The sequence below is a fragment of the Rattus norvegicus genome, chromosome 5 (genome assembly GCF_021556685.1).
Source record: "Rattus norvegicus strain SHRSP/BbbUtx chromosome 5, alternate assembly SHRSP_T2T, whole genome shotgun sequence".
Lineage (NCBI taxonomy): Eukaryota > Metazoa > Chordata > Mammalia > Rodentia > Muridae > Rattus > Rattus norvegicus.
Window position 1 is genome coordinate 14,579,188 of NC_141538.1, and position 23,894 is coordinate 14,603,081.

A 23,894-nucleotide genomic window follows, 5' to 3' on the forward strand; every position below is an offset into this window, starting at 1 on the left:
AACCCCACACAAACAGAAAGGACTGTCCTCACGTGCTTATTTTCCCTTCAGTCTACTGATACACTTATTCTTAGGAGTCTGCTCCTAAGTGGATTCAAACTGAGCTTTTGATTCATGTAACAGTGTTTTGTATTCACAGGTTAGACTTCTGTCACTATGAAAAACTGCCTTACATAACGACTTCCGGAGAAGGTTCCTCAGACTGTGGTAGTAAAGGTTTAGTCCATCACAGTGGGGAGCAGAGCAGCTCACATCACCACAGAGGTAAAGAAATGGAGAAATGTTCTGCTCTTTACCTCCAGTAAAGGTGCCCCCTCCATGCAGGGTGGATCTTCCTTAATTTATTCTCTCTGGAATGACTTCCAGACATACTCAGAAGTGTGCTTTATTAATCTCTTACATGTGTCTCAGCCCATCAAGGTGTAGAGTTATGATTAACTATCAAATATACTTTCCTTTCTCTGGACTGTAAATCCTTAACCTCATGGAGACTGCCCAAGCAGTTTTCACAGTGATTGCACTATTGCTACTCCCTCTCACAATACACAAGAGTTCACAGGTTCCACATTCTCAATAGTTTTTCTTGTCAATTCTTTAAAATGCCTTTTGCCATTCTAGTAGACAGGACTACTTAGTGGAGCCCAATGGAAATAAAAAATCTAGTACGCTGTTAAAAATGCAGGAAATTCTGTCCCCAGCTCCGAAAAAAAAGAAAAGAAAAAAAAATGCAGGAAAAATACTTCTATTAAAAGTATTAGTATGCACAGCTTTACCTTTAAATGTATTATATGTAAGCTTATATTTATACTTTTTCTCTTTTTTTAATACGTTTACTTTACTTTATGTGCATTGGTGTGAGTATCAGATATCCTGGAACTGAAGTTACGGACAGTTGTGAGTTGCCATGTGGGTGCTGGTAACTGAACTTGGGTCTTCTGGAAGAGCAGCCGGTGTTCTTAACTCTGGAGCCATTGTTCCAGCCCCTATACTTTGTTTTCTGAGAACATTACAAGTAAGATGTGATAGGAGCAATGTAGAAAAACCATACCCCTTATGCATTACAGTTGGTGTCCTCTCTTGAAACAGTTCAGTGGTCAAACAAAAAGTGGTACTGCAGTTCCACTATTAGATATATTCAAAGGAGCGAAGTCTAGGACTCAAATAAGTCTTTGTACACTAGTAGTGTGGTGGCTTGAGTGAGAATGGTCCCCATAGGCTCAGGTGTTTGAATACTCGGTCCCAAGTTGGCAGAACTGTTTGAGAACGATTAAGGGGTATGACCATGTTGGAGAAGGTGATTCGCCAATGGCAAGCTTTAAGATTTCAAAAGCCCACACCATTCCCAGTTAGCCCTCTCCTCCTGGTGCTTGTGGATCAGATGTGAACTCTTAGCTACTGCTCCAGTACCATGCCTGTCTGCTGCCATGCTCCCTGCCATTGATGGTCATAAACCTCTGGGACCATAAGCCCCAAATTAAATTATTTCTTTCATAATTTGCCTTGGTCATGGTGTTTTTCACAGCATTAAAAAGCAAACACTCATAGAAGATTATTCCCTATTAGCAAGATGTGGAAACAAGGTATCTGTCAGTGTAATAGAATATTTGTCAGCATTCAAATGAATGAATTCTATTCATAGACAAATTCATAAAGACAGAAAAAGGAATAAAATATTACCAGGAACTAATGTCAGGGAGGAATAGAGAGTTAGCATTTAATGGGTATAGAGTTTATGTTGCGTGTAAATATAAAAACATGCTTCCCTCTTAAAATATTTGGCCCTATGGGGGACCATTCTTTTTTTTTTTTTTTTTTTTTTTTTTTTTGGTTCTTTTTTTCGGAGCTGGGGATCGAACCCAGGGCCTTGCGCTTCCTAGGTAAGCGCTCTACCACTGACCTAAATCCCCAGCCCCAAACATGCTTCCCTCTTTGCCTGAGTCTGGGGCCCCTCTCCAGGCTTAGCTCCGAGATCAGCTGCAGCCGGTCCCACTTCTGATTTGTCCTTTCCTCCCAGTTTAGCTCCACCAGCAGCCAGCTACTGCCTTTCCTGGCTTAGCTCAGGATCAATCTCAACCAAACCCCCACCTGGAAAGCCTGGAGCTGCCGTCCACACTCCACCAGACCCCCCTCTTGACCTCTATCTCTGCCCACCTTTGCTCCGTGGAAGAAAACATTCAGACAGGTTTATTAATTTAAAACTTGTCAGCTTAATAGCTGATCGCAGAATCTCCTGTCCTGACCCTAGCTAGTCTATATCAGCCAGCCTTCGGCGACCTCCTTGATTAACCCCTGGTGGCGGAGGCCACCGGTTCTAATTTCCCCAAGAACTTACACGACTGCTGCTTTCTTCTCGTTCCAAAACCTGACCGAAAAGCCCTTTCCCATGTTCCTTCTTCCTCCTGAGACCCGGATGTCCCATTTTTATCCTTTCCCCAGCAATTGGCCTCCACCTTCTTTATTGACCAAGTCAAGAACCAATTAGGGAAACAGCACCTCCCCCTACAAGTTTATATTTGGAGTGTGTTGAGGTTTGGTCTTTTGTTATCAATTGTAATGCTAAGTGCAGGTCCCCAAGACCTGGTTGTCCCAAAGAGGAGAGAGTCTGCATGTATACATTGGCCCCAAGTTCTTTCTGATTAGTAAATAAAGAAGCCAACAGCTGGGCAGAAGAGACATAGGTGGAGTTTAGGTTTTGCAGGCTTGGGGATCAGAGAGGGATCAGGAGGGAGAAGAAGGTTCAAGAGGAGAAGGGGAAGCCACCATGGGATAGGAAAGCCATAAAAAAAGTGGCCCTGAAGGCTGGCCAATTGGAGTTCAGAAACAGCCCAGATGAGACAGTAAATAGTAAGAGAGAATTCAGGGTTATCTATAGAAAAGGACTCTAACAGCATAGACGTTAGGTATCTATCTACCTAGCTCTCATGCTGCTTAAGGCTTATGGTAAATGTAAAGGCTGAGTGTTTTATCTGGGAACTAAATGATTTAAGATGGGAGAAATCCCAAGTCCATTGGGATTAAGTAACTTCCACAACAGGAGTAGTCAAACAATCCTGAAGTGTTCACAGTGATGGATGTACAAGACTATAAATGCACTTTGTCTTCGTCACTGTTTGCTGTGAAGTAACACCATGACTGAGGCAATTATGAAAAGAAGCATTTAATTAGGGGCTGCCTTATGATTTCAGAGGGTAAGTCTTACCATCATGGCAGGAGAAGTAGCCAAGAGCTTTACATCCTGATGCAGAGGCAGAGAGCACAAGACTGGGGCTCACACTGACTTTTGAAATCTTTTTTTTTTTTTTCTTTCAGAGCTGGGGACCGAACCCAGGGCCTTGCACTTGCTAGGCAAGCAAGTGCTCTACCACTGAGCTAAATCTCCAACCCTGACTTTTGAAATCTTGATGCCTACTCCCAGTAACAATCTCCTCCAACAAGACCACACCTACTTCAACAAGGCCACACCTCCTAATCCTTCCCAATAGTGCTCTAACTGAGAAACAAGCACCCAAGTATATGAGGAGCCTATGGGGGTCATTTTTGTTTAATCCACCATACACTTAATGCCACAAAATTATACAAATGAAATGGCAACTTCTGAATGTATATTTTAGTATTTTTAAAAAATTACATTTATTTATTATTTGTTTTTTACTTTTAAAAATTTTTTACGATTTATTTATTTATTATATACATGAGTACACTGTAGCTGTCTTCAGACACACAAGAGGAGGGCATCAGATCCCATTACAGATGGTTGGGAGCCACCATGTGGTTGCTGGGATTTGAACTCAGGACCTCTGGAAGAGCAGTCAGTGCTCTTCACCACTGAGCCACCTCTCTAGTCCTCTTTATTTATTTTTTAAGTGTTTGTGTATGTGGACACATTTGTGTGTAAGTCACAGGTGTGTGTGTGTGTGTGTGTGTGTGTGTGTGTGTGTGTGAGTGAAAGAGAGACGGGGGGAATACTTGAGGAAGTCAGTTCCTTCTTTATCCCATGTGAGTCCTAGGTATCTAACTCAGGTCATAGGGCTGGCTGCAAGCATCTTTACCACTGAGCTATCTCACCTGTTGTTTTGCGTGTTTTTTGGAAAAGTCTTGCTATGTAGCTCCGGCTAGCTTCAGACTCACTATGTATCTTAAAGTCATGATCCTTCTACCTTAGATTCCAGAGACTGAGATTTATAGATTTATGTTTTATGGACGGAACATACTAGGTTTTTTTTAGTTGAATGAAGGATGTTAGTCACAGATGGCTACACTGTTAAAGGATTTGTTTGTATGTTATGTCCTGAATAGGCAATTCCGTAGAAGTAGGAAGCAAATTTGATCCAAAGGGAGTAGAGCCTCTTTCTCAGTTAGGGACAGTGACTGCAGTCATGGTAAGAAATGGTAAGGAATTGGACTTCCGTTCATCAACAATGAATGAGAAGTCACTGAAAATTAAAGTGAGAGTCAACTATGTCATGAAGGCCACATAGATACTATAAATGCTCAAAGACAGTGACAGGCCACTGTTGATAACACCTGGATGTGTTTCCTCCAGTCTCACCGAACTTTGCCATGTGTAACTTCAAAGGAAAAGCTGTTTTAAAAATTCTCTTTTGTGAGTAGTGCTGGGGATGAACTCTATCAATTAAGTTATATCCCCAGCCTAAAGTTATTAAAAACTGAAAGATGGGACCAGCAGGGTTTTACTCAATTCCTAGTCTCTTCTGGAGTTGGCACTCCTCTACTCTTACACTTGTGCTATCTCCTTGTGGTTTTTACTTCTATTCCCTGGTGACCACTGATGTTCACCAGTCATACATGGCAAGGTGCACTCTACCACTGAGCCCAAGGCTTCTGTTGTTTTTTTAAAGTATTGACTTATGGAAACTTCTATATTCTGACTATAACCCATATGTTTTAGTTACTGTTCTATTGCTGTAAAGGGACACCACAACGAAGGCAGCTCATAGAAGAAAGCATTTAATTGGGGTCTTGCTTACAGTTTCAGAAGGTTAGTCAATGATGGTGGCTGGGAATATAGTGGCAGGCAGGCAGGCAAGCATGGTGTTGGAGCAGTAAACTTAGAGCTTACTGATCCCCAGGCAGGAGTCAGATAGTGTGTGAGACACTGGGCCTGATCTGGACTTTTGAAACCTCAAAGTCCACCCCAGCAACACATCTCCTCCAACAAACCTATACTTCCTAATCCTTCCTATATAATTTACCAACTAGGGACCAAGCATTCTAATGTATGGGCTTATGGGGGGGGGCAATCTCATTCAAACCATCACATTCATACAGATACACAAATAAGTAATTGGAAAGGAGCATAGAAAGATGTTGAGTATATATGCATCTCTCTCTTTCTGCCTATGGACGCAAAGTGACCTGCTGCCTTGAACTGCCATCATTCTTTCCCTGACAGGATGGGCTGTTCCCTTTAGAACTGTGAGCCATCATAAACCTTTCCTTCTGTGTATTGCTTAAGTATTTTGTTGCAGCAACAAAACAAGTAACCAATACACCTTGCTATTTTGTAGCAGTCTGCTACCAAGCTGTTCGGTATACTAGCAACAAAGCTAAACAAAGTCTCTCTTCCCTTGGTCTGGCAGTATTTGGTAAAACCTTCAAAGTTTCTAATGACCACAGGACCAAGTGCACCCCTAGACACATACCTCTCTAGAGCTGATTTGCTTCTGTTGTGTGTGAGGGACTTAGAACTCTATAAACAGGAGTTGGCAAGGTGGATCGGGTGCGTGTAACCGCCTATAAGCTATCAAGTGTCCCACCTGTGCCCTCTGATAGGCACATTTGCTTGTCAGGCTGGACTCTAGCCTGTCAGCCATTGTTGGCTGGTACTGTCCAGTATGTAACTAGGCATCTCTTTTTCTGCTTTCCAGAAAACCCACAGAATTATTCACAGCGATGGAGGAGGCCTATCTCTCTCGGCATGCTATGCTGGTCCACTATTCAAAATTAATCAGTGTGGAGCTGGAGGGATGCCTAAGTGGTTCAGAACCCTGGCTGCTCTTGCAGAACTGGATTTGGTTCCCAGAACTAACATGATAGCTCACAACTATCTGCAAATCCAGTTCCATGGGATTCAATGCCCTCTTCTGGTTTCTGGGAGCACCAGGCCCAAGTGGTAAATAGACATACATACAAATAAAACATGAATACTCGTGAAATAGCAAAGACTCAAAGCAAAATCAATGTACGCTATGAAAATCACATAATCAAATTAATAGATATAAGAAAAAAGTTCTCACAAAATCCTATACTGATTCATAATAAAACTGCTTGGCGGACTAGGAATAGAAGGAAATCTCTTCACCGTGGGCTTTAAGATTAAAACAACAACAACGACAACAACAACTGCACAGCTAGCATTTATTACAATTAATGCTGAGAAACCTGGAAATTTGGAACAACTGTTTTCCTCATAGTTCTAAGACCAATAACACAACGAGACAAAAAGGAACAAAATTGGCTTAAAATACAGTTATATATCAGAACCTAGAGTAAAGGCTAAAACAATGCACTTGCAAATTAAATTATTTTATTTCTAAAATTGGACTGAGAACTAACATTCAGTGTAATTCCATCTCCTGAGCCCCGGGCAGTACTATCTCAGCTGTTAAGTGAGTCCTCAGTACTGGTGAAGCAGGAGGTTAAACAGGTGGAAAGATTGAGAAAGCATTGTTTACCTGACTGGAGCTGTTCCAGTTTATCCTTTTTGTGTGATGTTAGGTCTCCTATGAAGCAGACACCACCCCTAGCAAGCAAAGCACTGCCAGCTTGAATGCTTACTGCTCCAGTTCCATATTTATCTCTGGACACAGTAGGAAAAACTTCAGTACAGACAGGATGACGTATGCCACGGGACACAAGGTTCATGCTAAAATTCAAAAGTCTAGGGAAAGTAAGTTATTCAGATATTTAATGATGACATCATTAATGTGAACAACATGTTTAAATTTAACTTGGCCAGTGTCTACCAAGCACTACATATACCTGGTGTTTTATTTGAAGAGCTTACAGCATAGACAGAGTTAGAGAAACAATTTACAATGGAATAATTCTAAAATATCTTCTTGAGAACACCACAGAGGGAATTATTATTTCCTTTTAGAAAGGAATCAGAGAAAGCCGTGGGAAGGCAACGTTTAAATGGGATCACTGTCTTTGTTGTTGCTGTGTTGGAGACAGGGTTTGCTTGTATAGTCCTGGGTGTCCTGGGACTCACAATGCAGACTTGCTGACACTGAGTTCTGTGCGCCTCTACCCCCTGAGTGCTGGGATCAAAGGCGTGCACTGCCACTGCCTACTGGATCAAAGTCCGCTTATGGATTACCTTTTCTCATGTATTTCAGATTTGTTTAATAGGTTTGTCAATGTCCTATCTTGACTATTCCTGCTGTTTCTGGATCATGACAACTCTTGCTACACTTTCCTTTTTGCTTTTAATATTGTTGTTAACTGCTTCAACTTCTTTAATTCTCAAATTCAAATTATAATAAAGAACTATTTCTTTAGTATTGTGGTAAATCTGAGATACTGTCCAATCACTCATGTTTTGGGGGTTGGGCAAAGTACGTGGGTCCTGGTGGTGCCTACCTGACCTATGGTGGGATTCACAATATGACAGGAGATTTAGGAGTTAGTGGGTCACCATGGGCATTCCCTGAACAAACAGACTGTGTCCTCTGCCTCTTTCTGTCTGTCCCTCTGGTTCCTGTCTACCAAAGATGCACTGTTTTTCTCTGCCATGACGCTCTGCCTCAGTATTGGCCTATAGCACTGGAACATGTAAATGATGGACTACAATTGTGAGCAAAAATAAAGCTTAGTCCTTTGAATTGTTTCTCTTGCTTACCACAGCAATGAAAACTGTCTAATGTGGCTATCTTTAAAACCCTTACCACAGAAATTATAACTTTCTGATGCAACCATCTATGGTGATCAGATACAGACATGGAATGTAAAAGGGACCCAGGTAGTGTCCTTTAGATGTAGACAGGAAAATGCCAGAAAGTGTTGTCATGTATGCATCATCATAGGACTTAGACATTAGCCCCAGGGTATGTAACAGAGAGGACACTGCAAAAACAACATTTATAGCCTGAAATGAGCAGTGGTCTTAGCTATAGATCATATTAAAATCATGTAGGGAGTTTTGTTTTCTTTCAAAACAAATTCTAATGCCCATTTCCTCAACTACTTAAAACAGAATTTTTGGAGGTAGTATACAACTTTTTAAAAAGTATCTAATTTTTGAGACAAGGTCTTACTAGGTTGCCTTGCCTGATTTCAAGACTGAATAATCAGGACTGTGTATGATCCGCTTTAAGTATAGACAAAAATGTACAACAGAAAATAACATTCAAATAGATTTACAGTCTAGTTTAATTTTAAACTTGGTACAAAGAAACAATGAAATCTTATAACAGATGATGTGGAAACTACATAGGAGAAGCATCAACTTTCACTACACAATACCACATACAGACACTAACTAGAGGGCCAGGTGGACAGTTAACCCCTCAGGATAAGGACACTTGCCCAGCAACGGGTTCAATCCTGGAACACACTTTAAGGTACAAAGAGATAATTAACACCACCAAATTGCCCTCTGACTCCTATGTGCACTCTGCGGCATGTGCACTCTGCGGCATGTGCACTCTGTGGCATGTGCACTCTGTGGCATGTGTACTCTGTGGCATGTGCACTCTGCGGCATGTGCACTCTGTGGCATGTGCACTCTGCGGCATGTGCACTCCCCCACAACATGGACACACACAGGAAAAAGCATTAAACTGAATACAGAGAAAAGACTCAACAAAATATATTTCTAGGAAGAAAACAGAATTTTCACGACTTTCAGGTAGGCAAAAAATTCTTAACTGGAACCCAGAAAACATGAAAAAGAGAAAATGAAAAATTGGAAATAGAAATCCTCTAAATTGAAGTGTCTGCCCATCACAGACACATTTCAAAAAACTCATAAAAGCTTTCAGATTAGAAGCACGTGAAAGATCTGTATGACAAGAACTTCAAGTCTCTGAAAAAAAGAAACTGAGATCTCAGAAGATGGAAAGATCTCCCACGCTCAGGGATTGGCAGGATTAACATAGTAAAAATGGCCATCTTACCAAAAGCACTCTACAAATGCCAACTCAATACTTCACAGAGATAAAAAGAGCAATTCTCAAATTCATCTGGAATAACAAAAAACCCAGGATAGCAAAACTATCCTCAAAATAAGAGAACTTCTAGGAAATCACCATCCCTGACCTTAAGCTCTATTACAGAACAAGATTGATAAAAACTGCATGGTATTGGTACAGAGACAGGCAGGTAGATCAGTGGAACACAATTGAAGACCCAGAAATGAACCCACACACCTATGATCACCTGATCATTGACAAAGAAGCCAAAATCATCCAGTGGAGAAAAAGACAGCATTTTCAACAAATGGTGCTGGCTTAAGTGGAAGTCAGCATCTAGAAGAATGCAAATTGATCCACTCTTATCTCCTTGTACAAAGCTCAAGTCCAAATGGATCAAGAACCTCCACATAAATTCAGATACACTCAAACTAATAGAAGAAAGAGTGGGGAAGAGTCTTGAACACATGGGCACTGGGGAATATTTCCTGAACAAAACACCAATGGCTTATGCTCTAAGATCAAGAATCGACAAATGAGATCTCATAAAATTGCAAAGGCAAAGGACACTGTCAATAGGACAAAATGGCAAACAACATATTGGGAAAAGACCTTTACCAACTGTATCCATCTAATATATACAAGAACTCAAGAAGTTAAGACTTCCGAGAACCAAACAATCGTATTGAAAACTGGAGTATAGAGTTAAGCAGAGAATTCTCAACTGAGGAATCTTGCAAGACTGAGAAGTACCTAAGGAAATACTCAACATCCTCAGTCAACAGGGAAATGCAAATCAAAACAACCCTGAGATTCCACCTCACACCAGTGAGAATGACTAAGATCAAAAACTCAGGCGACAGCAGATGCTGGCGAGGATGTGGAGAAAGAGGAACACTCCTCCATTGTTGGTGGGATTGCAGATCGGTACAACCACTCTGGAAATCAGTCTGGAGGTTCCTCAGAAAATTGGACATTGAACTGCCTGAGGACCCAGCTATACCTCTCTTGGGCATATACCCAAAAGATGCTCCAACATACAACAAAGACACAGGCTCCACTATGTTCATAGCAGCTTTATTTATAATAGCCAGAAGCTGGAAAGAACCCAGATGCCCTTCAACAGAGGAATGGATTAAGAAAAATGTGGTACATCTACACAATGGAGTACTACCCAGCTATCAAAAACAATGACTTCATGAAATTCAGAGGCAAATGGAATGGACTAGAAAATATCATCCTGAGTGAAAAACAAACATGGTATGCACTCACTGATATTAGCACAAAAGCTCGAATCACCCAAGATACAATACACAGACTACATGAAGCTCAAGAAGAAGGACAACAAAAGTGCGGATGCTTCACTCCTTTTTTTTTTTTAAATGAATGATACATTCTTTTCATCCTATATAACAGCGTAGCAATAACAAGATCCTTCCTTGTAGCACATATAAAACTTCGATGCTGTCTAACTCAAACACTGTCAGAGTACCCACTCATTCTCAGGGTTCCCTTCTTCTCTTTTAATGTTGTAGTTTTAATGTTGATTAAGCTGCTATGCAGGGCCATGGCAATAAATCAAATAGTCAGAAGCAATCGATTTAATATATTAACCCATTTTTCCCTCACAAGTCATTTGTAATGTAACTGTTTTTCTGTGGAATATGTTACGCTTACCATCTCTTTTTAAAAATTTTTTTTTAGGGGTTGGGGATTTAGCTCAGTGGTAGAGCACTTGCCTAGCATGCGCAAGGCCCTGAGTTCGGTCCCCAGCTCCGAAAAAAGAAAAAAAAAATTTTTTTTATTAGATATATTTCTTTACTTACATTTTGTATGATATTCCCTTTCCTGGTTTGCTGACCATAAGCCTGCATCCCCACCTCCTTCCCCATATAGGTGTTTTCCCCATCCACCTCCCTTACCGCCACCCCCAACATTCCCCTGCATTGGGCGGGGGGGGGGGTCCAACCTTGGCAAGACCAAGGGCTTCCCCTTCCACTGGTGCCCCAACAAGGCTATTCTCTGCTACATATGCAGTTATAGCCCTGGGTCAGTCCATGTGTAGTCTTTCAGTAGTGGTTTAATCCCTGGAAGCTTAGGTTGGTTGGCATTGTTGTTCTTATGGGGTTGCAAGTCCCTTCAGTTCTTTCAATCCTTCCTCTAATTCCCCTAAACGGGGTCCTGTTCTCAGTTCAGTGGTTTGCTGCTGGCATTGATTACTGTATTGGATATACTCTGGATTTGTCTCTCAGGAGAGATCTATAGCCGGTCTTTCAGCATGTACTTTTTAGCTTCATCAATCTTATCTAGTTTTGGTGGCTGTATATATATATGGGCCACATGTGGGGCAGGCTCTGAATGGCCGTTCCTTGAGTTGCTGGTCTAATCTTTGCTTCCATATCCCCGCCTATGGATATTTTCCCCCCTTTTAAAAAGGAGTGGGAGCATCGGCATTTTGGTCATCCTTCTTCTTGAGCTTCCTGTGGTCTGTGGATTGCATTTTGGGTAATTCAAGCTTTTGGGCTAATATCCACTTATCAATGAATGCATACCAATTGTTTTTCTGTGATTGGGTTACCTCACTCAGGATGATATTTTCTAGTTCATTCCATTTGCCTCTGAATTTCATGAAGTCATTGTTTTTGATAGCTGAGTAGTACTCCATTGTGTAGATGTACCACATTTTTCTTAATCCATTCCTCTGTTGAAGGGCATCTGGGTTCTTTCCAGCTTCTGGCTATTATAAATAAAGCTGCTATGAACATAGTGGAGCATGTGTCTTTGTTGTATGTTGGAGCATCTTTTGGGTATATACCCAAGAGAGGTATAGCTGGGTCATCAGGTAGTGGAATGTCCAATTTTCTGAGGAACCTCCAGACTGATTTCCAGAGTGGTTGTACCAGTTTGCAATCCCACCAACAATGGAGGAGTGTTCCTCTTTCTCCACATCCTCGCCAGCATCTGCTGTCACCTGCGTTTTTGATCTTAGCCATTCTGACTGGTGTGAGGTGGAATCTCAGGGTTGCTTTGATTTGCATTTCCCTGTTGACTAAGGATGTTGAACATTTCTTTAGGTGCTTTTTGGCCATTTGATATTCCTCAGCTGAGAACGTTTTGTTTAGCTCTGTACCACATTTTTTTTAATGGGGTTATTTGGCTCTCTTAAGTCTAACTTTTTGAGTTCTTTGTATATTTTGAATATTAGCCCTCTATCAGTTGAAGGATTGGTAAAGATCTTTTCCCAATCTGTTGGTTGCTGTTTTGTCCTAATGACAGTGTCTTTTACCTAACAGAAGCTTTGCAGTTTTATGAGGTCCCATTTGTCGATTCTTGATCTTAGAGCAAATGCCATTGGTGTTTTGTTCAGGAAAATTTCCCCAGTGCTCATGTGTTCAAGACTCTTCACCACTCTTTCTTCTCTTAGTTTGAGTGTATCTGGTTTGATGTGGAGGTCCTTGATCCACTTGGACTTAAGCTTTGTACAGGGTGATAAGAATGGATTGATTTGCATTCTTCTACATGCTGACCTCCAGTTGAACCAGCACCATTTTTTGAAAATGCTATCTTTCTTCCGTTGGATGTTTTTACTTCCTTTGTCAAAGATCAAGTGACCATAGGTGTGTGGGTTCATTTCTGTGTCTTAAATTCTGTTCCACTGATCTACCTGTCTGTCTCTGTCCCAATACCATACAGTTTTTATAACTATTGCTCTGTAATACTGCTTGAAATCATGGATGGTGATTCCCCCAGAAGTTCTTTTATTGTTGAGTATAGTTTTTGCTATCCTGGGTTTTTTCTTATTCCAAATGAATTTGCAAATTGTTCTTTCTATATGTATGTTGGAGCATCTTTTGGGTATATACCCAGGAGATTCTATAAAGAATTGAGTAGGAATTTTGATGGGGATTGCATTGAATCTGTAGATTGCTTTTGGCAAAATGGCCGTTTATACTATATCAATCCTGCCAAGCCATGAGCATGGGAGATCTTTCCATCTTCTGAGATCTTCCTCAATTTCTTTCTTCAGAGACTTGAAGTTCTTGTCATACAGATCTTTCACTTGCTTGGTTAATGTCACACCAAGATATTGTGTATTATTTGAGACTATTCTGAAGGGTGTCATTTCCCTAATTTCTTTCTCAGGCTGTTTATCCTTTGAGTAGAGGAAGGCTACTGATTTGTTTGAGTTAATTTTATACCTCGACACTTTGCTGAAGTTGTTTATCAGGTTAAGTAGTTCTCTGGTGGAACTTTTGGGGTCACTTAAGTACACTATCATATCATCTGCCAATAGTAATAATTTGATTTCTTCCCTTCCAATTTGTATTCCTTTGACCTCCTTTTGTTGTCTGATTGCTCTGGCTAGGACTTTGAGTACTATATTGAATAAGAAGGGAGAGAGTGAGAAGCCTAGTCCCTGATTTTAGTGGGTTTGTTTCAAGTTTCTCTCCATTTAGTTTGATGTTAGCTACTGGTTTGCTGTATATTGCTTTTACTGTGTTTAGGTATGGGCCTTGAATTCCTAATCTTTCCAGGACTTTTATCATAAAGGGGTGTTGAATTTTGTCAAATGCTTTCTCAGCATCTAATGAAATGATCATGTGGTTCTTTTTTTTTTTTTTTTGGTTCTTTTTTTCGGAGCTGGGGACCGAACCCAGGGCCTTGCGCTTCCTAGGTAAGCGCTCTACCACTGAGCTAAATCCCCAGCCCCGATCATGTGGTTCTTATGTTTGCATTTGTTTATATAGTGGATTATGTTGATGGATTTCCATGTATTAAACCATGCCTGCATCCCTAGGATGAAGCCTACTTGATCATAATGGATTATCATTTTGATGTGTTCTTAGATTCGGTTTGTAATAATTTCATTGAGTATTTTTGTGTCACTATTCATAAGGAAAATTGGTCTGAAGTTCTCTTTGTTGGGTTTTTGTGTGGTTTCAGTATAAGAGTAATTGTGGCTTCATAGAAGGAATTTGGTAGTGCTCTGCTTCTATTTTGTGGAATAGTTTGGACAGTATTGGTATGAGGTCTTCTACGAAGGTCTGATAGAATTCTGCACTAAACCCATCTGGTCCTGGGCTCTTTTTGGTTGGGAGACTTTTAATAAATGTTTCTATTTCTTTAGGAGTTATGGGGTTGTTTAGATGGTTTATTTGTTCCTGATTTAACTTTGGTACCTGGTATCTGTCTAGAAAATTATCCATTTCCTCCAGATTTTCCACTTTTGTTGAATATAGGCTTTTGTAGTAGGATCTGATGGTGTTTTTTTTTTTTTTAATTGTCTCAGATTCTGTTGTTATTTCTCCATTTTCATTTCTGATTTTGTTAGTTTGGATACACTATCTGTGACCTCTGGTTAGTCTGTCTAAGGGTTTATCTATCTCGTTGACTTTCTCAAAGAACCAGCTCCTGCTTTTGTTGATTCTTTGTATAGTTCTTTTTGTTTCTATTTAGTTGATTTCAGCTCTGAGTTTGATTATTTCCTGCCTTCTACTCCTCTTGGGTTTATTTCTTTCTGTTCTAGAGCTTTTGTACTGTCAAGCTGCTGATATATGCTTTCTCCTGTTTCTTTTCGCAGGCACTCATAGCAATGAGTTTTCCTCTTAGCACTGCTATCATTGTGTCCATAAGTTTGGGTATGTTGTACCTTCATTTTCATTAAATTCTAAGAAGCCTTTAAGTTCTTTATTTCTTCCTTGACCAAGTTGTCTTTGAGTAAAGTGTTGCTCAACTTCCATGTATATGTGGGCTTTCTGTGGTTATTGTTATTGAAGACCAGTCTTTGTCCATAGTGATCTGATAGGATCCATGGAATTATTTTTATCTTCCTGTATCTGTTGAGGCTTGTTTTATGACAGATTATATGGTCAATTTTGGAGAAGGTACCATGAGGTGCTGAGAAAAAGGTATATTCTTTTGTTTTAGGATGGAATGTTCTTATATTTTTGGTTGTGAGCCTAGCCTTTAACGGCTGAGCCATCTCTCCAGCCCAAGGATGGAATGTTCTATAAATACCTGTTAAATCCATTTGGTTTGTAACGTCTGCTAGTTTCTCTACATCTCTGTTTAATTTCTGTTCCCATGATCTGTCTAGTGATGAGAGTGGGGTTTTGAAATCTCCTACTATTATTGTGTGAGGTGCAATGTATGCTTTGTGCTTTAGTAAGGTTTCTTTTATGAATGTAGGTGTCCTTGCATTTGGAACATAGATATTTAGGATTTATCTTGGTGGATTTTTCCTTTGATGGATATGAAGTGTCCTTCCTTATCTTTTTTAATGACTTTTGGTTGAAAGTCAATTTTATTTGATATTAGAATGGCTACTCCAGCTTTTTTCTTCAGGCCAGTTGCTTGGAGAGTTGTTTTCCAGCCATTTACTCTGAGTTAATGTCTGTCTTTGTCTCTGTGGCGTGTTTCCTGCATGCAGCAAAATGCTGGGTCCTCTTTACATATCTGTTAGTCTATGTCTTTTTATTGGGGAATTGAGTCCGTTGATGTTGAGAGATAGTAAGGAGTAGTGATTGTTGCTTCCTGTTATTTTCCTTGTTTGCGGTGGAATTATGTTTGTGTATCTCTTTTGGTTTCATTGCAAGGAGATTATACTCTTCCTTTCTGTATGGTGTAGTTTCTCTCTTTGTATTGGAATTTTCCATCCATTATCCTTTGTAGGGCTTGATTTTTAGAAAGATATTGTGTAAATTTGGTTTTGTCATGGATTATCTTGGTTTCTCCATCTATGTTAATTGAGAGTTTTGCTGGATATAGTAGTTTGGGCTGGCATTTGTGTTCTCTTTGGATCTGTATGACATCTGTCCAGGATCTTCTGGCTTTCATAGTCTCTGGTGAGAAGTCTGGTGTAATTCTTATAGATTTGCCTTTATAAGTCACTTGACCTTTTTCCCTTACTGCTTTTAATATTCTTTGTTTTGCGCATTTGGTGTTTTAACTATTATGTGATGGGAGGAATATCTCTTCTGGTACAGTCTATTTGGAGTTCTGTAGGCTTCTTGTATGTTTATGGGCATCTCTTTCTTTAGGTTAGGGAAGTTTTCTTGTATAATTTAGTTGAATATATTTACTGGCCCTTTAAGTTGAGAGTCTTCACTTTCTTCTATACCTATTATCCTTAGGTTTGATCTTCTCATTGTGTCTTGGATTTCCTGGATGTTTTAGGCTAGAAGCTTTTTGCGTTTTACATTATCTTTGACAGTTGTGTCGATGTTTTCTATGGAATCTTCTGTCTCTGAGATTCTCTCTATCTCTTGTTTTCTGTTGATGATGCTTGTATCTACAACTCCTTGTCTCTTCCTTCGGTTTTCTATATCCAGTGTTGTCTCCCTCTGTGCTTTATTGATTCTATTTCCATTTTTAAATCCTGAATGGTTTTGTTCAATTCCTTCACCTGTTTAGTTGTGTTTCCTGTAGTTCTTTCAGGGATTTTTTTGTGTTTCCTCTTTAAGGTCTTCTACTTCTTTACTTGTGTTTTCCTGCATTTCTTTACGGGAGTTCTTTATGTCCTTCTTAAAATCCTCCATCATTATCATAAAATGTGATTTTAAATCTATATCTTGCTTTTCTGGTGTGTTTGGATATCCAGTATTTTCTCTGGTGGGAGAACTGGGCTCTGATGATGCCACGTAGTCTTGGTTTCTGTTGTTTAGGTTCCTGCACTTGCCTCTAGCCATTGGGTTGTCTCTGGTGTTTGCTTGTCTTGCTGTTTCTGAGAGTGACTTGATTCCCTGAGGCCTCTGTGTCAGCTCCTGTAGAACTGTTTTCCTGTTTTCTTTCAGCGTTTTCTGAGAACAGGTGCTCTGATTTCAGGTGTATATGTGCACTTGGTGACTGTCTTCCAGCTCTAGGCGTGGGCAGGAATCAGAAGGGTCCTGCCCCTGATTGCTCCTAGGTCCATGCACCCAGGGGGCACAGTTGGCACTAGGCAATTCCCTCTTGGGTCTGGAATGTGGGCAGAGGGTAGTCTCCTCTGTCTTCTCAGGAATGTCCACACTTCTGAGGGTCCAGCTCTCTCCCCCACGGGATTTCGTTTGAGGGAGCTGTTTGGTCGGTTCAGTTCCATCCTGGGCGCAGACCAGAACCTCGGGTACTGGCGGCTGACTGTTCCTATATTCCTGTGTCCAGAGCACTGTGCAGTTTCCCCTTGAACCAGGGAATGTGGGCAGAGATGTGCAGAAGTGGCAATCTGTCCTGCGATCTTAGGATGTCTGCTGCTTCCCTCCTTCTTAAAAGGGGGAACAAAAATATCCATAGGAGGGGATATGGAGGCAGAGTTTGGAACAGCGACTGAAGGAACAGCAACTGAAGGAACAGCCATTCAGAGTCTGCCCCATATGTGCCCCATATGTACACAGTCACCAAGACTAGATAAGATTGATGAAGCTAAGAAGGTCATGCTGACAGGAACCAGATATAGTTGTCTCCTGTGAGACACAATCAGAGCATGTCAAATATAGAGGCGAACGCTAGCAGCAAACCACTGAACTGAGAACAGGACCCGGATTGGAGGAATTAGAGAAAGGATTGAAAGAGCGAAGGGGCTTGCAACTCCGTAAGAACAACATTACCAATCAACCAGAGCTCCCAGGGATTAAACCACTACCCAAAGACTGCACATGGACTGACCCAGAGCTCCAACTGCATATGTAGCAGAGGATGGACTTGTTGGGCACCAGTGGAAGGGGAAGCCCCTGGGTCTGCCAAGGTTGGACCCCCAGTGTAGGGGAATGCAGGAGGGGGGAGCAGGGGAAGGAAAAGAAGGGGTGAATGGGGAGGGGAACACCCTTATAGAAAAAGGGGAGGGGATGGGATAGAGGGGCTTATGTCCAGGAAAGGTAATAACATTTGAAATGTAAACAAACAAACAAACAAAGATCTGGTTATCTGGTGGTGCATGCCTTGAATCTCAGCATTTAGGGGTCAGAGGCTGGCAGATCTCTGAGTTTGAGGACAGCCTGGTCTATAGAGTGAGTTCCAGGACAGCCAGGGCTTCATAGTGAGATCCTGTAAAAAACGTCTTCAACTTTATTAATACAAATTTATTTAAATACTTTAGTACTCAGATGCAGTCTATGTAATCATCTTATAGTAATATTAGAAAGAAGAATTTATACAATTTTGTGAGCAATATATAATTTAAAACTTCATGGCAAACATCTTACCTGTCTACAAGCAGAGTGTCACTGGTTATAACTAAAATATCCAAGCAGTTTTCTCGCTCACTGCTGCAGTCTCTCGTCTGGACTAGGCTCATAAGCAAACAGAGTTTGAGCAAATTGTAAGTTCCCAGAGGAACAATATGTGATGCAAAGACATTGGCCAGTATTGCTGTGAATCTCCAGCATGAGCTGGACGTCAGGGAGAGGAGACACCTGAAGTTGTCACTAATTCCTGAAGGAACTGAAAGAAAATAAAAAGGACAGAAATTTGATTCCATTTGTTCAAAATAATTTCAAAATATAGTTCTTATGATATTATGATTGGTGGCCCTGCTTGTCCATCATTTCTTATCCCAGTCACCTCACGCACCCACATGAATGAGCTGAAAGCCAATCATTCGTTCTCTGAAGTCATGTGAGGCAGCAGGCATGAGGCTTCTGTACTGCTGCCTTTGCTCCTGTCAGGAAGCCCCGGAGTGCTGTGTTCAAAGGGTTTCTATTTTCCCACTTTGAAAGCACTGTACCATGGCACACTGTTTAATGTTCTCTAAATGTTCTCCACCCTGGCTCTATGGGCTCCTAAGACGGCAAATGTTGGAGGAGACGCTGTGCAGGCTACCTCTGCTCTCCTTTGAGCAGCTCTCACAGCACAGACCCCTGGGAAGGCCTGTCTTACTCTCACACTTGAATCCTGAGTTCGACAGAAGAAAGTAGACTATCTACCTACTTTTACTGCTTAGGCCTAGCACAAAGGTAAACAACACTGTTTGCTAAACAGATGGACTGACATGTATAAAATACATGGTTTCTTCTTACCTTTTGCTGTGTAAGGAGTGATACTATTTGCTTCTACACAGAGAGCAGTTTGTGAAGTTTTGACACAGACTGGAATTCCAATAATTTTATATTCATTTCCTATTTTCATCTTATTCACTAGTTCATCTGTTTATTAAACACAAAAGAAAATAGCTTTCACAAAATGAAAATTGCATATCATCATCTGTTTCAAAGATCTGGAACAAGTGCCATCTCAGTAGTTGAGTTAGTAGTGAAGTGTTTACCTCTCATGACTAGAGTATCCACATGCAATGGCACCAGAAATGGAAGCAAGGCCATTGTATTGCTGACATACATCGACATTTATAGGCACTATGAGTAAGCTTCAAGAAGCATGTGGAATAGTAACTGGGATAATTAAATATTCACCTATAATGCAGTCAAGAGGAAAAATACCACTCTATAGACCATATTCAATTAAATGGTAAAGAATGTTAATAAACAATATCATGAAAGTAACATTTATTTTGAAAATTAAGTAATTTTAAAAGACAGCACTCACTTTCTACAGCATTTCTAAGGTCTCGTCTGGGTACTCTCCTACACACTGTAAATTGTGGCTATTCCCACCTGTACCTTGTTCATGATAAACCGAGAGAGCAAGCAGTCTCTGCAGGACCAAGTCATTGTAGTGGAAAAACTGAATGCACGTCTAGTCCAGTCTTCACCCTTTGATGTTAGACCGTGTTCTTCTCACACACGCAGCTGGGCTAAGCCTTTAAGTTCAGTCATGTGTGTATGTGTGCTGTATGTATGTGTGTGTGTGTACATGTTGGAAGTCAGAGCACAACTCTCAGGAGTTCTCTTCCTTCACTATGTGGGTTACACTGATCAACTCTGGCTATGAGGCTTGGCAGCAAGCATTTCTACCTGACAGCCCATCTTTCCAGCCTTCCTGTTTATTTTTAAAGCACAATTAAGAAAGAGCTCAGTCAGGGTTGGGGATTTAGCTCAGTGGTAGAGCGCTTGCCTAGCAAGCACAAGGCCCTGGTTTCGGTCCCCAGCTCTGAAAAAGAAAGAAAAAAAAAAAAGAAAAAAAGAAAGAGCTCAGTCAGCAAAGTACCTGCCATGCTCTTTACTGACCTCTGCCTGTTTCCTAGTGCCCACATGAGAAGCTGGGCATGGCAGGTCATACCTGTAACTTCAGTGCTGAGTGGTGTAGGGAGGACAGGCCATTACTTGGAGCTCATGGGACAGCTAGCCAAGTCCAAAGGCTAAGCACCACGCTGTGTGAGAGACCCTGTCTCAAAAAAACAATTATTTATGCTGTGCAGCTAAATCTCCAAATCTTTTCTTCATCATGTTCGTGTACTATTAATTTCTTTTGAGATGGGGCCTCACTGTGTGAATCTGGCTGGCCTTGAACTCAGAGTGCCTCTGAATGCTGGGATTAAACATGCACCATCACACCCAGCTCTGTATGCTAATAGTAACAAAACAGAACACACACACTCACATGCACACACCCCACACACAACATGCACACACATACATATGCGCACGCATACACACACACACACACACACACACACACACACACACACACACCACACACCACACATGCACATGCACACACTCACACACAGAATAATGTGATATCATTACTATAAAATGGCCATGACCCTGGGACTTGGCAATTCCAAATAAAGATGACTTCCCATGCTTAAGCTGTCAGTATACTTTATAAAATGTCAGCATAAATTAGCTGGTTCCCTATTTTATAGCAGTTTTTTCTAGTTCAAACAGGACTTTACATACCTCTTAGGAAAACACTAAGTGACTGAAATCTAAATGGCTGGTTTTTAGGATCTCCTTGAAAAGCATGAAGGACTTTTGTGGTGATTATTTCGACTATCTGTTTATCTTAAGGTAAAGAACAAAAAAAAAAACAGTTAATAGAATCCATATTCAGTATAAGTCTCCTATTAAAATACAAGTGACTATTGGAAAGTTATCACAAAATGTAATTGCATTTTTTACCACCAAGTACTCTAAATTTTCTGTCTTCTTGAAGTGAAGATGAACAGAGACTGCATAAAAAGTCATTTCTTACTGTTGCAGATTCTGTAGCACCGGGCACATGGACTCTTATATATTGAAATCCTGAAAGAAAATAGTGACAAGTTCAGCCGCTCTCAGATTTGGCTATTTTCAATCAATTTTAATATTATCTGTTAGTGTGTCTTGCTTGCCTTGTTGTGTGTTGAGACAAGGTATCGCTGTGCAGCCTAAGCTAGCACAGGCTAGCCCAGGCTAGCCTGGCTCCTTCCACCCTCCTGCTTTAGCTTCCCCAGTGCTGGCAACGTGGCTGTCTCCTCCCAGGCACTATGCTAAGGTACTGGTAAGATGGACATGTAAACACACAACTTCTGTATGTGGCATCGTTTACAGAGAGCGCAGAGAAGAGAGAGGAAGCATCCAGCTCAACCAGCCTTGAGAATCAATGGGAAAGGGCTGACTAGGTTAAATCTTAAGCAGAGAGGAAACTGCATGAGCAAACAGTTCTCATATTCGTTCTGTCTCATTTGGTATGTCTTTTTTCAGGAGAATATCAACACTTATTCATTGGTGGAGTGCAGGGAAGACCGTTTCAAGATTACGCACAGTAAACTTATAGACATTAGGAGACACCGACATGTCTAGTTTACTACACTTTGAGTAGCCGCCAATTGTGAATATGGTTTGAGATGGGATAGCTTGATGAGTTCATTTCTCATGTGAACACTGACCTTTTGAGAAAGGACATACTTCATCTGAACAGAGGAACCTTGCGCCTTGTGTGTACTTGGTTACAGTTGTCATGGCAATCACAATCCCCTGCATCATATAAAATCTCTGAGACGCATAATTAAGTGGAAACTCACAAAGATCAAGACTATAGTTTGGCAGGGACGGTAAATGTGTTAACTTCAGCACAATATTGATCTGAGAAGAACACGAAAGCACATTAGTAAAAGGTGCCATCCAACTTGACTTGCTTTATTATATAGCAAGAATACTATCTAATTTGCTTTTGTTGCTATGAACCAAATATCAAGCCGGAGAAAAACATATGAAATGTAAATATAACTCCTATAACATCTTAATTAAAAATGCCACAAGGAGCTCATTGGTTCTCCTTAAAAACACACATTCTCTGGATCACAGTATAATGTGAACCCCAATAGCATGTGCCCAGATTGTGATCTCAAAATATTAATTCACATTAAAAGGAATCAGAGCTCTTTAGAGAGAAAGTAACGATTCTAATCTGGGACAGAAAATATAGGAAATGGGTTATTGGGGCATCTAATTTTTTAATTACACACACACACACACACACACACACGTGTCACAGCATGTGGTGGCATGTGTGAAGGTGAGAAGAGAAACTGTGAGGATCTGTTCTCCTTCTACCAGGTGGGCTGGGCATGGGATGGAATTAAAGCGCTCAGGCTCGGAAGCCAGGGCCTGCTCCTGCAGATACAGTGAAGAGCTTGTGACAGACTCTTGTTGAAAAAGGGAAGAGAAATGTTGGGTGTCATTACAGGTTGCTGCCTGTTTTCAAGTTGTTACCCTTCAAAGCCTTAAAAGGGAATCAAATATTTATCCCACATTTCCCAAACAAATTGTATTTTAGAGTAACCAAATAAATAATGATAAACTTATTTTTATTTTCATTTATCAATGTTAGAGATTAAAATTAGAGCCTTACCCGTGCTAGGCAAATGCTCTCCTACACATTTGTATCCCTAGGTGAGACAATTTATTTTACAGAATAATTTCAGATAAATCAGAACGGGTGGCAAAATGAGAAAAATATAAAATTACAACTGCTAATGAAAGGATAGACTGTAGATATTCTAAAACCATCAGGTGAAAGTTGATGCAAATTGTGTAACTAATTATGAATCAGAACAATAGCATCTGAACCACTGGTCAACTGACATCACTAAAAATGGCTCAATATAGCCTTATGATATGGAATGTATACATATAACATTATATAATGTGTTGTTAAAATGAACTGAATCCAGACATAAACCTCCAGAATTGTGTCTTATTTTAGATATATAGGATACAGAAAAATAACACATGCTATCGTAAGAAAGTAATTAGATGGATCCAGATGTATAATAACTTACAGGATAATTAACCAGTTTTTTAAAGTCAGTGTATAAAGGAAGGCGTGGGATAGCACCACTGAAGAAGCCTCAGAGACCGACACACAAGAATTCTGAAGTGTGAGCCTTGTTTTGATGCTGATTTGTCTTTTTTTAAATAAATATCTTTCAGTTTTTAAAAACTGACCTTTTTAAAGATTTATTATATATAAGCACACTATAGCTGTCTTCAGACTCACCAGAAGAGAGCATCAGATTTCATTACAGATGGTTGTGAGCCATCATGTGGTTGCTGGGATTTGAACTCAGACCCTTAACTCTCAGCCATCTCTCCAGCCCCTGATTTGTCTTTCTGGGGGGGGGGGCTTTCTTCCTTTCTTTCTTTCTTCCCTCCCTCCCTCCCTCCCTCCCTCCCTCCTTCCCTCCCTCTCTCTTGTCTGTCTGTCTGTCTCCCTTCCCTTCCCTTCCCTTCCCTTCCCTTCCCTTCACTTCCCTTCACTTCCCTCCCCTCCCCTCCCCTCCCCTCCCCTCCCCTCCCTTCCCTTCCCTTCCCTTCCCTTCCCTTCCCTTCCCTTCCCTTCACTTCACTTCACTTCACTTCCTTTTCTTCTTAAGTAGGCTCCAAT

General features: G+C 40.7%; 1 protein-coding gene across 18 annotated transcripts in view; it reads right to left on the reverse strand.

Annotated features, from left to right (window-relative positions):
• Nucleotides 1-23,894, reverse strand: part of Mcmdc2 (minichromosome maintenance domain containing 2) — a 46,564-nt gene that overhangs the window by 18,380 nt on the left and 4,290 nt on the right. For 15 of the 18 annotated variants that reach the window (XR_015619961.1, XR_015619962.1, XR_015619960.1 and 12 more), the window contains 6 exon segments: nt 21,895-22,090; nt 21,146-21,268; nt 20,924-21,028; nt 19,145-19,270; nt 18,332-18,569; nt 6,696-6,901 (listed from right to left, as the gene is read on the reverse strand). Coding sequence is in view for 15 of the 18 variants with exons in the window: in XM_087550407.1 (XP_087406533.1) it covers nt 6,696-6,901; nt 18,332-18,569; nt 19,145-19,270; nt 20,924-21,028; nt 21,146-21,268; nt 21,895-22,090 (994 nt within the window). In the remaining 3 variants the exon portion in view is untranslated. 18 annotated transcript variants of the gene reach the window in all.